This window comes from Pelodiscus sinensis, chromosome 7 (assembly GCF_052426305.1).
Source record: "Pelodiscus sinensis isolate ZL-2025 chromosome 7, ASM5242630v1, whole genome shotgun sequence".
Lineage (NCBI taxonomy): Eukaryota > Metazoa > Chordata > Testudines > Trionychidae > Pelodiscus > Pelodiscus sinensis.
Window position 1 is genome coordinate 48417296 of NC_143058.1, and position 16867 is coordinate 48434162.

The window sequence follows — 16867 nt, forward strand, 5'->3', positions numbered from 1 at the left end:
ATGGAGTTGGGAATACCTTGTGGGTTTCAAACATGTGAATGAGAGCCATGGAGGGTGTTACCCTCAACTGTTAAACTATCTCTTTTGTCCTTCAGTCTGAGCAGTGGTTGGTAGGGAGGGGCCTCGATTCTTTAACAAAAAGAATAGGAGAGGAGAGGCCTTGGTCTTTGGGCTGGGCTGCACCTGAAGGAAGGAGTCTGAGACCCCAGGGTGGGGAGGAGAGCCCTGGTTTAGAGTGACAGCTGGAAAAGAGGTTTTAGGGTGAGTTTGATTAAGTTTGTACTGAGGTTTCAATGTAGAATTAGTCAAGCGGTTTTGTTTCTTTTCATTTGTAACCTACTTTGCTCTGCCTGTTCTCACTTATTACTACCGTATATACTCGAGTATAAGTCGACCCGAATATAAGCCGAGGCATCTAATTTTACCCCAAAAAACTGGGAAAAAGTATTGACTCGAGTATAAGCCTAGGGTAGGAAATGAGGCAGCTACTGGTAAATGTAAAAAATGAAGATAGATACCGGGTCTAGCCCCAGAAGTCGGGGCGAAAGCTGCTCCGGTGCCCCTGGTCTGCTGGAGACCGTCTCCAGCAGACCAGGGGCACCGGGCGGGTTCCCGCGCTTCTGAGGCTTTGCCAGAGCAAAGCCTCAGAGGCGCGGGACCCCCCGCGGCTGCGGCTTCAGTCCGGGAGCCTGTGGTCTGCTGGGGACGGTCCCCAGCAGACCACAGGCTCCCGGACTGAAGCCGCAGCCGCGGGGGGGTCCTGCGCCTCTGAGGCTTTGCCGGAGCAAAGCCTCAGAGGCGCGGGGAACCGCCGCTGCTGCCGCTTCAATCTGGGTGCCTGTGGTCTGCTGGGGACCGTCCCCAGCAGACCACAGGCTCCCGGACTGAAGCCGCAGCCGCGGGGGGGTCCCGCGCCTCTGAGGCTTTGCCCGCCTCAGTTCTCGAGATGCTGACTCGAGTATAAGCCGAGGGGGGGCATTTTTCAGCACAAAAACTGTGCTGAAAAACTCGGCTTATACTCGAGTATATACGGTACTTAAATGCTACTGCTTCAACTTAAAACCATTTTTATTTTCTATCAAACCCAGTGTAAGCGACTGTTAACTGGGGACGGGGGGGGGGGGCAACCAGTGTGCATATTCCCCCTTTCATTGTTAAAGGGGGCTTACTGAATTCTTTGGGGTTTGATCCCATCGGGGGAGTGCTCTCTCAGGAGTCTGGGCCCTAAACTGCACTCTCCTTGGACCTGAAGTGGTTCATTGTCTGTACTGCTTCTCAGTGGGGGCAGGGACCTCAGCTCAGGGCCTTGGCTGGGGGAGATCAGCCAAGCTGGCCCAGCAGGACCGGGCAGCGAGGAGCCCCAGTGAACAGGAAGGCGAGTGGCAGTGGCCGTGTCAGCTCCCCGGGGGGTATCTCCGAGGGGTCGTCTGTGATCTCACCCTATCACAATACATTCCAAAGTACACATTATATACATCAAGAGGACCTCAGCGCTCCGTGCTTTTTCATTGGGCACTATGTGCTCTCTATGTCTGGTTGTACCACTTGTCTGATTTCTGGCTGATCATATCCTACTGATGGTCACCGGACCACTTTCTTAGATTTCCATTTTTGTTGATATTCTTGAATAATTCTCTGCATTGGGCTATGTCTGTAATGGGGGGCACTGTTGTTTGAACATAGTCTTTACACTGTTTTGTCTCTTACGGCACATAATCAGAAAAGGGCAGAGTATCTCTAAATATCAAAATTAATTTCAAGACTCTTACCTAGAATTTCCTTGACGGGTATTTCTGATGTTGGAAGACTTGGTTCTGATTCCCCAGCAGCATTTACAGCTTTCACTCTAAATCTGTACTTTCTAAGTTCTTTCAAGTTGGGTACAACACATTCACAAGTTGGGAATAGTTTGTCTTGGTCATTCACCTTCTTCCAGTCAGGACTACCTTCTTCTTGCATTTCAACAATATAACCTTTTATAGGACTGCCACCATCTTTTTGTGGAGGTTTCCATTTGAAAGCTATAGTTGATTTGGTTTTATCTGTGACTTCTGGGCATGATGGTGCACCAGGCACAACTTGTAAGAAATATAAAAAGTTTGGCTAGGAGTTAGTGTCTATGTATTCTCAAATTCACATTTTAAAATGCCATATTATCAGCAAAAGTAGTATTTTTTCTATGCATTTGTCAAAAAGAATGGCAGTAAAAATTGAGAATACCACAAATATGTATATTTAGATATTTACATGTGTTATGTATATGACATACATGTAATTGTTATATATGCTTTGTATTTTTACCACACATATAACATGTATACATACATTTAAAGGAAAATATAAACATTATTGTACTATAATAATATTTGACTACAAAGATCAAGAAATAACAGATTCTGAACTCCCTTTCACTAGCTTGATCAGGAGTATTTAACTGAAGTCATTGTAGTTAATCTGATGTAAAAGTAGGGCAAGTGAGCTAAAAATTAATTATTTGAACTAAAATAAAAATGATTGATCAGAAAATCATTACACTGACAACAGAATCACATTATGTAGTCCCCAATCCTGCAAAGATTTAATCAGTATAGTTCCATTAAATTCAACATCAATAAGAGTTGCAAAATTTGTTTTTTATATATTATAACCTTTAAAGCCACTCATAAAAACAGTATACTTACATATAGGATCTGCAGCTAAAGCAGGATCTGATGGTTCACCAGGTGGGCCAATTCCAACAATATTCACTGCCATAGCTCTAAACTGGTATTCAACGCCTTCAATCAACCGCAGGACATTAAATTCCAACCCTTTCATTACTGGTTTGGTTACTGGAGCTCTGTTAACACGTGACCAATAGACACCTCCGACTTCTCTCTTCTCCAGCCAATACCCAGTGATTGGGGATCCACCATTGTCCAAAGGAGGCTCCCAAGTCACCAGCATTGATGACCTAGTATGATCTAAAACTTTTGGTTTTCCAGGAGGTCCAGGAAGGCCAAAGGGATCCTTAATGACCACTTTCTCTGAGAGACACTCATCACTTGTCCCATATTTGTTTACTGCCCTAACTCTAAATTGGTATTCACCATTTGTTGCAAGTTTCCACACCTGAAAAACACGATTTAAATTAATAAATTATTGTTTCCAAAATAAGCATATGTTGAATTTTACCGTTTTTTGATGCTAATTAAACTCACTTCCTTAGCTATCCCAAAGAATGACTTATATGTACTTCTATGGAGTGGTCAAATACCAGCCTGCTGGCCTGGGCCGGTTTTCGAGGGTTAGTCCCTGGAAGACCCCCACCACTATATTTACCTGCGTCTCTGCAGTTATCAGTGATTGTAGCTCTCGTTGGCTACGGATCGCTGTTCTCAGCCAATGGGAATGGTGGGAAGTGGCATGGACTTCCATTAGCTGGGAACGGTGATTCATGGCCAATGAGAGTTGTGATCACCAATACCCACCAGGGACTAATCCTGGTGGACTACTGCCTTTTCATTGACCACCCCTGCTTTCTATATTTCACCATATAGAGACTTGTATATCACGCACACAGAGCCAAGAGTGAAAGAGAATGTCCTAATCATCTTTGTGGCTGATGCAGACATCAGCAGTCTTAATCATTCCTGCTGTTTGGGCTGTTTGCCCCTTTAGCAAGAGGGCAATATCTTGGAGGGAAGCTGATGACTAGTGCTACAGCTGCAGGTCAGAACAACTGGGTAAGTGAAAAACATAACAAAATTGACCAAAATGCCAAGTGGTCGCATACTTTTTTAGTGTCTTAAGTTAGTGAGAATTACTAGGACATATACCAATATGATTAACTTTGACTGAAGAGTAAGAATGAATCCTCCTGAGATGTTTATAACACTTCACAAGCAAAAATGTAAATACAATTATAATGATTTTTCAAAATGACAGAACTTATCTGTTACTGTATCATTACTGGGTTATATGAAATTGTAATCATCCTTACTCTCTAAACACAAAATTATGTGTCTGTATAAATTAACCTCAAAGATACGAACGGGATGTGTCTGCTTAGCTCAGATATTAACCACTTTAAAAAATAAATGACATAACTGAATATATTATTTTCTTTTTGGGATTTAAGGAAAATATAGATATACACAATGGCAGTAGTGATTATCTAGAAATTCTGGTCATGGACAGTGTACCACCAGCTCAGATAGCTAAGTGTTCTGTAGTTTTTCACTGTATTGTTAAATTTATTTTATTTCAGTATCATGCAGATATTATTTGTATTATTTAAGCAGACTGAATTTCATAATAAAGATATTCTGTACAGTACAGAAAATTTTTCAGGTAACTTTACCCCAAATCGTCTGTCAACCACTGTGGCGGAGACTTCCTCCCATTCAGATTTCTTCCTACTGGCATCGCGTTTTTCAATAATGTAATGAGTAATTTCACTTCCACCATTATCAAGGGGAGCATCCCAGGTCAAATAGCATGATTCTGCTTTAATGTCAGAAACTGCAAGGTTTCTTGGAGGAGAAGGACGATCTAAATAAAAGCAATACAATATAATATTATGTTAAGCAAAAAGCAAAAACATATTTGTTCTTGTCATTTCATTAAAAAAAAATCAGACACTTACCATACACTTCAACATAAGCATTGCGATATGCTGTGCCAAGCCGATTAGAAGCTGTGACTGTGTAAGTGCCTTTATCGTCCCTAACTGCAGCAGGCATGCTGACTTCTGTTTTTGCTTCAGATCTATTTATTTCTTTTTTAGTTATCTTAAGTCCATCTAATGGTTTTTCAATTACAACTTCATTTTTGGCCCATTCAATCTTTGGCATTGGTAGACCTGTCACATCAGCAGGAATATTTACTGGCTCTCCTGCCATCACTCTGATAGTGTCTCCTCTGACAGCCAGACGTAATGTGACAGTGGGAGATACTGAAAAAGAAAACAAAAAGAATGAAGATAGTAACAGAAAACAAAGAAACCGGTTAATAGATTTTTGAAGGCAGCTGTACATATGTATGTCTAACAAATGGGTGTACCTTCATCATCTTGTATAACTACGTTAAGTGGTAGTGATGGTTCACTTTCACCAATAGCATTGACTGCTTTGACACGGAATTCATACATGTGCAGCTCAGCAAGATCTTCTACAAGAAGAGATGTAGTTGGACAGAGTTTCTGGTTAACTCTTTCAAATACATCTGAGTCATGTCTTCTCTTATCAACGATGTATCCTATGATAGGACTGCCGCCATCATTACGGGGAGGCTTCCAGTCAAGTGTGATGGTTGACTTTGTCCTTTCTGTGTACATGAACCTCTCGGGTGATGTTGGAGGACCTATAATCACAAGTAATCCACAAAGAAAAATATAAATCATTCTAAAAGTTTTGTTTAGTTTCTTATTCAAATAATTGAAATAGACTTGGCATTTTAAGCAGCATATTTCATATGCAAAACATCCAAATTATTATTGCATGAAGTTTCTCTGATAGTGTAGGGAACAAAGCAAAAATTAATGTCTCTACAACAGTTTAAACACAGATTTAGCAATAGAAACTGCTTGATTGGAAGGAGAAACAAAGTGGTTATCTCCTACTCCTTTTCAGAAAAGGTCATGGTTATTTTATATAAGTAAGAGATCTAAGTTCAACAATTACTCTACTGAAGGCCTAAATCCTTAACACTGTATCCAAAAATTACGAACACAAAAAACTCATTATATGTCTATGTGCATTTTGTATAAGTGTCATCCTCTCTCAGTGTTAGTGAAATAACTGTTCAGTGATCTATATCTTCCTGTTTTTAACAATTTACATAAGCACACAAAAAGTTATTTTACCTAATGGATCAACTGCAAGAATTGGTCCTAAGTCAACAGGTGGACCACAGCCAAACTTATTCTTGGCTATAACACGAAACATGTATTCCTGTCCTTCAACAAGACCTGTAATATCACATTTAGATCTCTCAGTGTCTATACATTGTCTCCATGTGTGCATTTTGGCATCTTTGCGTTCAATAAGGAAACCAATGATATCACTTCCTCCATCATCTTCAGGATCAGACCAATTAAGCAGACACATCTTTCTGTTTATAACCACAGGTTTTAGATCAAGCACTGGTCCAGGAACATCTGAAAAAGGAAATGTGTTGCATAAGAGATGAACAAAGATTTATTATATCTAAGAATACTTAACAATTGGTTTCAAAGCATGTAATATATCTTACCAAAAACTTCTACTCTGGTTGCTGCAAATTTGGAGCCACTCTCATTGGTTGCAGTAATCATGTATCTTCCATGGTCCTTTCTCAGTGCATTCTTAATAGTTAGTTCAGATTTGGTGCCAACATTTTCAATAACAACCCGCTCTTTATCCAGTTCACCTTCCTCCACAGTCCACACAATAGTAGGTGTAGGGCGCCCAGTGACAGTAGCAGGAATTGTAAGAGTTTGCCCAGCCATTATCTGAATGCCTGCTTTGACAGAAACATCCAATTCCACATGAGGAGGCTCTGTAGAAAAATATGAATAGTGCATTAGTTTCAGAGAAATAAGAGTCTAAAATGCCATAGTGATTACTATAGGTTAAATGACATTTTACGTTTGCATAACAACAGTACCTTGAGGTTCTGAAACTGTCACAGGTTCAGTTTCACCAGGTGGTCCTTCCCCAGCTGCATTAACAGCAGTAACACGAAGTTTATAGTCAGCACCTTCTCTAATTCCTTTAACAGTGTATTTTCTAATCTTAATGGATTTCTCTGTGCAGCGTGACCATTCATTTATGCCCACCAGTTGTTTGTAAACAAAATAACCAGTGATATCACCACCACCATTGTATGCTGGAGGTTCCCATTCTAACTCAATAGCAGTTGAGCTTGTATCAACAACACTTGGAATGGGTGGTCCAGGTGGCACTAAAGAAATAAAAAGGTGTAAATCAAAATTCATGGATACTTAACCTATCCTTGTCAGCTCCAAGCATCAACTTCCACTAAAATACTTACATATTGGATCCTGAGCAGTTTTGGGATCTGAAGGTGGACTAAATTTGCCAGGGCCAGCTGCATTTTCAGCACACACTCTAAAGATATAGGTAAGTCCTTCCAAAAGCCCATCAGCTCTTATTTCTAAGACATTCAGGAGGTTTCTGTTGACACGAGCCCAGTGAGTACTATTAATTTCACGTTTTTCAATCCAATAGCCCAAGATGGGGCTACCATTGTCTTTTGGTTCATTCCATTTAACTAACATACTATTACTGGTAACATCCACCACATCAGGCTTATCAGGGGCATCTGGTGGACCTTAAAAAAAAGAAAGAAAAATAAATATTGACAGGATACATTATCCATCTCTCTCATTTAATTTTATTTATAGGGAGCATTATGGTCTTGATGACTAAGCTTGGGAACAAGCCCAGGGAAATGACCTGTTCTAGTTGCAGTGTTACCATTTTCTTACTGTGAAATTTTGGACAAGTCCATTAAACTTACTGTGGTTTAGTTAACAATCTGTAAATCAGAAATAATAATATGGATCTTCGTATAGGTCGGGATCATTTTTTTAATATTTTAGTCTTTAAGGTGCTAGAAGACAATTTGTTGTTTTTTTAAGTTTTTCCTATTTAAAATACATTTGGCCTTTGTTGTTATCTTCAAGATACTCAGTGGGTTGGACCCAGGATATCTAACTCCTCTGGCAAAATGGGATTTCCCTACAAAAGAATTAAAGTGTACCTGTACTACCGACAGGGCTCGCTGATGGACTAATCTGAGACTGTAGCATGAACCCTTACACGAACTGAGGACCAACACAAACCTCACCACCTTCTGCACTAAACAGAAGGTGCAATCTTCAACATTAAAAAACAACAACCTAAAACAGAACACTATATTACACATGCAATTTCCCCCCTACCCAGGAGACAAGATAGAAGAAATGAACCGCATATTACACATGATAGTTACATTGCTTAATGCATTTCTGGAAGACATTTGGATACTAGTTAGATGGATGGTATAAAACCCATATATATTAGCATTTCTTTAAAAGTACTATTTTTAAATATCAACATAAGACTTACTGAATGGATCTTTCGCTACCAGAGGTTTGGAAACACATGGTGGTCCAGGTCCTAACCTATTTTCAGCTGTTACACGGAAGAGGTATTCCTTTTCTTCAATCAGTTTTAGTACATGGTATTTGCAATGCCTGAGTGTTGAAGTGATAGTAACCCAACCTATTTCAGCTTTTGAGTTGTCTTTCTTTTCCAGGACATAGTTCAGGATTTCACTTCCACCATCATCAAGAGGTGGCTCCCACTTGCAAACAACAGAATGTTTTCTAACATCTTCAAATGTAAAGTTGATAGGAGGTCCAGGTGTATCTATTATTTAAAACACCAGCAAAAAATTCTCAGTATCCTCTGGTTAGCATCTACTCTGACATTTTAAACAATGAGATGTTTAAGCGCATACCTAATACGTTTACTTCACAAGAGGCTTTTGCAACACCATGATCATTTTCAACTCTGATTGTAAATGTGCCATAGTCACGTCTGATTGAGTCACGAACGGCTAGCAAGGACTCTCCTTGTGTGTGGTTGTCAATATTCAAACGTTCTGTCAGCGAAAGGTAAAATGGCTCCTCTTCTTCAACTTCACCCTTCTTTCTCCTAGTAAACTTTGTTACTCTCTTCTTAATTTCCTCTGGCCTAATAATTTCATCATTTCTTAACCAAGTGATAGATGGGTATGGTGATCCTGAAATATGTGCTTCCAGTGCAATTTCATTACCACACTTCACCTCAAGGCCAGCCTGCAGATTAGCAGCAAGGAAGACTTTTGGAACCTCTGTAATAAGAAGAAATATTTGCATTTAGAGATGAAGTTAAATGTAGTATTTTCTATTAGGTTTAAGAATTGATGGTAGTAAGAAAAACAAGCAAATCATACCAATGGGATCAACAGCTTTCACTAAGGGAGTGATACGAGAAGGTTCACTGACACCTGCAGCATTCTCTGCACGAGCACGGAACTGGTATTCCTTGCCCTCCTCAAGACCTTTTACTGTGTAAGTCAAAACAGGTACCAAATGGTCATTGCACCTTTCCCACTTGTCTTGACCCTTAGGAAGCTTTTCTAAGATATATCCCATAATCTTGCAGCCTCCATCATACAACGGTGGCTTCCATGTAAGTGTTACTGACTTTGATGTTGGATTGTGAATTTCAAGATCAATGGGTGGATCTGGACGCTCTATAGAATAATAATAAAAAGAGAATTTAAACAACTAGAGGATATAGAGAAAATACTTTAAAATCAGTCAAGTTGATTATTCATTGATATAAGAACTTACGCTTTGGATCTTCAGCAATGACTGGGTTCCTTAATTCAGTGTATTCGCCTCCTCCAATTTTATTGACAGCTTTAACACGGAAGTAATATTCACCATTTGGTATAAGATCCTTGACATTCCATGAGAGCTTATTCTCACCAGACATCACTGGAATATATGTTCTTCGACCAGCTTCTCTACGTTCCAAGACATAATGTAATATGGGAGTGCCACCATCAAAGTCAGGAGGTTCCCAGGAGATCTTGCATGAATTTTTAGTCACTTCACTTGCTTTAATGTTTTTGCATTGTCCAGGCAGACCTGTTTAAATAGTAATTTTCATATAATTACCTTAACAGCAAGAAGAAGAAGAAGCTAGGAAACTACTTTAGTACAAATATGAAGTTACATCATATTTTTTACTTTTGTTTTGCACAAAGCAGACCAAAAGAACAAATATTAGTTGCACAGTATAAATGTGAATTTACATTTCCTTATGGCAGTAAATATGAAACATTTATATAACGTATTGGCTTAGTTTAATTGGCTCATTAAGGGATTAGAGATCAATTAAGTGTCAAAATTGACCTTTGCTTGGGATTTTATTCCTGATTAATGTGTTAAATATAAATACGTGGCTATAGAATGAATATACAGGGTGCAGTTCTATGCTATGCCTCTGAAAGGCACAGCATGCAACTTGTAGCCCAGGAAAATGGGGACTAAAATAGCTTTAAGTCACCTTTGTATCTTCCAGCTCCAGGGCTACTCTGGGCACTGGGAGTGTGTCTAGACTACTGAGTTTTTTCAAAAAAAGTGGCCTTTTTTCAAAAAAACTTCACCTGCATCTTGCCGTCTCATTCTTTTGAAATTAAATTGAAAGAATGCAGCTTTTTTTCCGAAATTGGTAAACCTGCTTTTACCAGGAAGAACGCCTTTTTTCAAAAGAGCTCTTTCACAAAAAGGTCTTCTTGAATGCAGACAGGGCTTTTTCGAAAGAGTGTCCAGATTGCCTGGGTGCTCTCTTTCAAAAAAGCAGATCGCTTTTTCAAAATCCTTGTTGCTGTCTAGACGATCTCTTTTGAAAGAGGCTTGTAGTCTAGATGTACCCTGGGGGCTCCCAGTGCAAGTTAAGAATCCTGGGGGCATAACTAAGTTTTAGCAATCTCTCTGAGCTGCCTTAGGGGCTAAAGTGCCACCTAGAATCTTTTCAGTGTTCACACACCTCCCTCCACCAAATCTTTCTCCTGAGATATCTCCTAGGGGGGCCTTGGAGATGGAACCTCATATCTGTCTCCTGTACTCTGAACCAGGGGAACACTCCCAGGCCAGATATAGGACTTTTATTGTCCTTCTATGTCATCAGTGGCCCAAAGCGGGAAGGGGGAAGTCACCACATCCAAAGAGATAATTATAAAAAAAAGTTAAGTTACCTATGACTTTGACATTAACTGAGCCAGTTGTAGAGCCTAGTTTGTTCTCCAGGGTGATAGTGTAAACACCTGCATCAGCATGAACACTATTCGTGACTTCAAGCAATGTCGATGTATAGTCACTCTTCGTTGTTGTTCTGTCCCCTATTTTAACCTCCTTGCCATCTTTATGCCATGTAATGGTTGGTGATGGAACCGCTCGGAAGGGTACCGGGATACTTAACTTCTCTCCTTCAACAACAATAATGTCTTTAGTCTTTAGGTCGACGGTAGGATTGCCTGTAAATGTAAAAGTATATTATAATAAAAAGCTTCAAAATGCCCAAATCCTTTTTTCATGTATAAATTACAAATCTTTTTTAAAAGAAATATATTCTTACAGTCTGAATCTTTAACAACAACATTTTCTGAGATGTCTGATGGATCGCTAGCTCCAATAGCATTGACAGCTCTGACTCTCAGCACATATTCCTTGTCAGGAACAATGCCCTCTTCCACTTTGTATTTCAAGTCTTTTACTGGACGCGAATTGACTCGCATCCATTTTTCTGTTCCTGCTTCACACAGCTCAACATTGTATCCAATAATAGGACTGCCACCATTTTTCTCTGGTGGTTTCCATGCAATGGAAATGTGTTTTCTGCTTGCATCTGTCACATGTAAATCGAGAGGCGGTGAAGGAGGGCCTGCAAAAATGCAAAATAATTACAGTACTTTTTGCAATCTCAATCATAGAATCAGAGACCTCAGAAGGTCATCAAGTCCAGCCCCCTGCTCTAGGCAGGACCAATCCCAACTAAATCAACCCGGCCAGGGCTTTGTCAAGCCGAGATTTAAACACCTCTAGGGATGGAGACTCCACTACTTCCCTAGGTAACCCATTCCAGAGCTTCATCACTCTCCTAGTGAAATAGTTTTTCCTAATATCAAACCTGGACCTCTCCCACCACAACTTGAGACCATTGCTCCTTGTTCTGCCATCTGTCACTACTGAGAACAGCCTTTCTCCATCCTCTTTGGAACCTCCCTTCAGGAAGTTGAAGGCTGCTATCAAATCCCCCCTCACTCTTTGCTTCTGCAGACTAAACAGGCCCAACTCCCTCAGCGTTTTCTCATAAGTCATATGCTCCAGCCCCCTAATCATTTTAGTTGCCCTCTGCTGGACCCTCTCCAATACGTCCACATCCTTTTTGTAGTGGGGGGCCCAGAACTGGACACAATACTCCAGATGTGGCCTCACCAAAGCCGAATAAACGGGAATAATGACATCTCTGGATCTGCTGGCAATGCTCCTCTTAATGCAACCTAATATGCCATTAGCCTTCTTGGCTACAAGGGCACACTATTGACTCATATCCAGCTTCTCATCCACTGTAACCCCCAGGTCCTTTTTTGCAGAACTACTACTTAACTGGTTGGTCCCCAGCTTGTAACTATGCTTGGGATTCTTCCGTCCCAAGTGCAGGACTCTGAACTTGTCCTTGTTGAACCTCATCAGATTTCTTGTGGCCCAATCCTCCAATTTGTCTAAGTCACTCTGGACCCTATCTCTGCCCTCAAGCATATCTACCTCTCCCCCTAGCTTAGTGTCATCCGCAAACTTGCTGAGGATGCAATCCATCCCCTCATCCAGGTCATTAATAAAGATATTGAACAAAACCGGTCCTAGAACCGAACCTTGGGGCACTCCGCTAGAAACCGACCGCCATCCTGACATCGAGCCATTGATCACTACCCGCTGGGCCTTGCCTTCTAGTCATCTTTCTATCCATCTTACTGTCCATTTATCCAATCTACATTCCCTTAACTTGCTGGCAAGAATATTGTGGGACACCGTATCAAAAGCCTTGCTAAAGTCAAGGTATATCACATCCACTGACTTTCACACATCAACAGAGTCAGTTACCTCATCATAGAAGCTAATTAGATTCGTCAGGCACAACTTGCCTTTTGTGAATCCATGCTGACTATTCCTAATCACGTTCCTCTCTTCCAAGTGCCTCAAAATGGATTCATTAAGGATCACTTCCATGATTTTTCCAGGAACCGAGGTAAGACTGACTGGCCTATAGTTCCCTGGATCATCCTTCTTCCCTTTTTTGAAGATGGGCACTACATTTGCCTTTTTCCAATCATCCAGGATTTTTCCCGATCTCCACGACTTTTCAAAGATAATGGCCAAAGGCTCCTCAATGACATTTGCCAACTCCCTCAGTACCCTTGGATGCATTAAGTCCAGACCCATGGATTTGTATACGTTTAGCTTTTCTAAATAGTTCCTAACCTGTTCTTTACCCACCAAGGGCTGTCCATCTTCATCCCATCTTGCATCACTTAGCACGTTAGTTCGTGAGCCCACATCCATCAATACAGCATTTGATCCCATATTTCATACTTTAATTATTACATTATGACTTACTTGTAGGGTCTAAAATAGCAAGAAGGTCAGTTGGCTCGCTTGGATGACCACAACCAGCTTCATTTTCTGCACGAACCTGGAACTGTACCTCTGTACCTTCAATAACATCAGTCACTCTGAAATGACAGTCAGGTCCAGGTGTCTTGCCAGCTTTCACCCAGCGTGTGCCTAATTTTTCTTTCTTTTCAATAACATATCTATGTAAATAAGAAAAGATACCATTAGAAATATGGAATCATAGAACATTTACAATAGACAAAGAGATATTAAAACAAATAAACAAAAAAAGCAAAACCAGACAGAATTATGTGCAGAGCTAATATCAACTTCACATATTAACCACACGAAGCTGTTAAGTCTCAAATATGGTTGGGAGACTCTCTGTTTGGGGATCCCGCTCCTAAGCAACTGCTTTATGCTCCAGATTAGGAGAGCTGCAGACCTGAAAAGGAGGCTCTCCCAACAATGTCCCCGTTGCCTGTAAACTGTGTCTCAAAGGTTAGTTTGAATTCTAGTTCTGTCCTTCAAGGTATTTGTAAGTCGCCCAGCTTGGTATTCTACAGGAGAATTCTGAACAATAGGAATTCCACCTAAGATAGATGAAGCTTGCCAGAGGGAGGGAAGTGATTGTAGGTAGCCAGAGATGTGGGGGACATCAGAGGCAGCCAGACAGAAAAAAAAATCCAACTGGAGGTGCAGAAAGAGGGAGACAGACAAGGGGAAACTTTGAAGAGGGAGGGATGTAGGGAGCCAGAGGTAGAAAGAGAAAATAACTCAAAGGGGAAATCATAAATTAGACTGGGATAGTCTAGGAGCAAGAAACTGGATGATATAAGGGTGAATGGATTGATATAAAAGAGAGTAATGGGCTCCCCCTTTCCCTCTATGTGGGTATAGGTTTTAAGGGAGAAACTGAGGGAAGTAGAAAACGCAACAGTGTTATTTTGGTGGTTGGAGCTACCTCCAGCTCTAGGAGAGGCAGTGTAATAGCTCTGGCTTCATTAAAAGCTTGCTGAATTATGTAGACAATGTGATTTCCTTTGATTCCATCATATAACCCTGATGCTTCAATATTTATTGAATAGCAAATTATGTCATATACGATCTCCTGCTTCTTGAACTCATAGCCTTAACACACATGACCAGACTCCTTCCCTTTGAGATTCCATCCTCTCTCTCCATTTATACCTTGTCTGTCTAGATTTTAAGCGTTTTGAGAAAAGAATCTTGTCTTCCTGCATATCTACACATCTACACACCTATTGTGCTGCTAATGCTATACAAATCTGTATTATCTTACCTTTGAATTGGTCTGCCACCATCATTCTTAGGTGGTTCCCATTTTAGGTCAACATGTCTCTTGGTCACTTCAACCACTGTAAGAGCATATGGAGGTCCAGGAGTAGCTAAAAAACAAAATATCCATCTTAGGAGAAAAGAAGTCCCAAAACTTTGTCTATAGTAACTACTAAACATGCAAATGTGAAAACTTACTGAAGGTGTCTTTAGCGAGAACTGAATCTTCAATTTCACAATAGTCACTCTGTCCCACTGCATTTTCGGCAGCCACACGGAACACATAGAGAGAGCCTTCAGTGAGTGGAGTCACTGTGTATTTGATGTCTTTTACTGTTGTATCAACTGTTTGCCAGCCTTTCCGTCTCACATCTCTCTTTTCAACAATGTAGTTGGTAATTGGGGAACCCCCATCTTTTTCTGGTACTGTCCATTTAAGATCAGCAGTGTTCTTAGTAATGTTAATAACCTCAAGCCATCGAGGTGGTGAAGGAGGGTCTATAAAAATTGTAAAAGAAAGAAAAACAATTTTTTTCTGTTTCTCCTCTCAGATGTCCAGAAGACATGAAATAATATTGGGCTTATTATAAAGTTACATTTTTACAGAGGGTGCAGGTAATGTTCCCTGTAATCTTTTTCGTCCATGTGTGGAATGCATTTTTATGTGCACTGAGGCATGTGCGAATGTGCACCACCATTAGAAACCAAAAACCTAGCTGTGGATGCTTTGCTAACCATCTGGGCAGCATTTGAATCACTACTGAGTGGCTGCACAAGTGCACATCTTACAGGAACACTGGATACAGGATAGATTTCAATATTTATAAGCTTACTTGTTGGCTAATCATGAAGGCCTAGTTTAGACTGAGTTTTTATTTTAAAACTGTAAAATGTGTATTTGAATAATATAATTTAAATACTACTCACGCAGTCTCTCTTTGCATAACACAGGGTCACTGGGCTCACTGGGCTCACTCTCCCCAGCCTTGTTCACAGCTCTTACGCGGAATGAGTATTCTTGTTTCTCCATAAGTCCCTTGAGGAAATGTTCAGTCAAGGGGACACCTTCTGCCACTCTTACCCATTCATCTGTTCCAGTTTTTAGTAACTCAATGACATAAGACTCAATCTTTGCACCTCCATCATGTTCTGGCTTTGTCCACTGAAGGAATAATGATGTTTTGGCAACATCTTTCACAGTTGGCTTGCCAGGGGGCCATGGGGGATCTAGACACAAATTAAATAATAATATAGACTTTAATACCAAGGAAATAATGTATTCTATGTTAAATTAAATTATGAAAGAAGTGTGTTCAAAATACCAATGGGATCCTTCACTAGGACTGGCTCTGTCTCTTTGCTTGGTTTGCCAGGTCCTGCAAGATTCTCTGCCAAGACACGGAACTTGTACTTCTTCTTGTTGATAAGACCTTTAACTCTGTTAATTGGGTATGAAATGTATATTTAGCAATAAAACCAAACCCATGTATTTATGCATGCTTAGTATTGTGTTTTTAAAGTCATTATACTACTACATATATAAAATCCCCCAAATTCTTAGCTACTGTTAAATATGTGATATTAAATGGTATTGATTAAAGATACTAAATGATATACTGACACTAGAATCATAGGCATGTAGGATTAAAAAGGACATCGAGAGGCATCAAATCCAGCCCCCTGCTAAGTACAGAACCTACACTTTCCTTTGTCTTTCTCTTGCTCCTAATGTGTATAAAGATCCTATTTTTATTGTCTTTTAGTGTTCCTTCTTGGCTGGAACTCATTTGTTCAATAGCCTTTCAAATTTTGTGTCCACATGCATGTGCTATTCTTCAGTACTTCTTGATAACAGCAGATTATTACACTTTTGTACAGAAAACTAATGTTGGAGACTTGCCCAATATTTTTGCTACCTGGATTTGAAGATTGTTAGCTACATACAAATGCTGCAGAATGTCTGTGTGATCTGATTCCTGTAAAGGAAATGGCTCCAACTTTGAGAATAACTGATGGGCAATCACACAGGTACTCAGCAATGCATTAGAGAAAGTAACTACAGGCAGTCCCCGGGTTACGTACAAGATAGGGACTGTAGGTTTGTTCTTAAGTTGAATTTGTATGTAAGTCGGAACTGGTACATATTGTAGGGGAAACTCTAGCCAAACATTTTTTTTAGTTTTGGATAGCATAGGGAAAGGTTAACTCCCCTCTAATGTTTGTTTTGCTGTCTGTTCCCCTGTTCAGAAGATTTCACATCTATTTCTGTCCCTGTGACAAACTCAGGACTAAAGGAGTAACTCATCAAATACCAAACAGCTCTGCACCATGCTTTGAGCTAATAGCTTTATTTCCACACACCACCCAGGGTTC

The 16867-nt window shown here is 40.3% G+C and overlaps 1 protein-coding gene across 50 annotated transcripts in view; it reads right to left on the minus strand.

The window, feature by feature from the left end:
* Positions 1-16867, minus strand: part of TTN (titin) — a 323995-nt gene that overhangs the window by 72065 nt on the left and 235063 nt on the right. For all 50 annotated transcript variants that reach the window (XM_089779942.1, XM_089779940.1, XM_089779930.1 and 47 more), the window contains 20 exons: positions 15817-15932; positions 15422-15721; positions 14693-14992; positions 14499-14604; positions 13199-13395; positions 11160-11465; positions 10780-11058; positions 9368-9667; positions 8965-9267; positions 8488-8862; positions 8094-8396; positions 7015-7314; positions 6628-6924; positions 6235-6519; positions 5846-6139; positions 5044-5343; positions 4628-4936; positions 4343-4533; positions 2682-3111; positions 1770-2078 (listed from right to left, as the gene is read on the minus strand). In XM_089779942.1, coding sequence (XP_089636068.1) covers positions 1770-2078; positions 2682-3111; positions 4343-4533; positions 4628-4936; positions 5044-5343; positions 5846-6139; positions 6235-6519; positions 6628-6924; positions 7015-7314; positions 8094-8396; positions 8488-8862; positions 8965-9267; positions 9368-9667; positions 10780-11058; positions 11160-11465; positions 13199-13395; positions 14499-14604; positions 14693-14992; positions 15422-15721; positions 15817-15932 — 5600 coding nt within the window. The remainder of the gene's footprint in view (positions 1-1769; positions 2079-2681; positions 3112-4342; positions 4534-4627; positions 4937-5043; positions 5344-5845; positions 6140-6234; positions 6520-6627; positions 6925-7014; positions 7315-8093; positions 8397-8487; positions 8863-8964; positions 9268-9367; positions 9668-10779; positions 11059-11159; positions 11466-13198; positions 13396-14498; positions 14605-14692; positions 14993-15421; positions 15722-15816; positions 15933-16867) is intronic.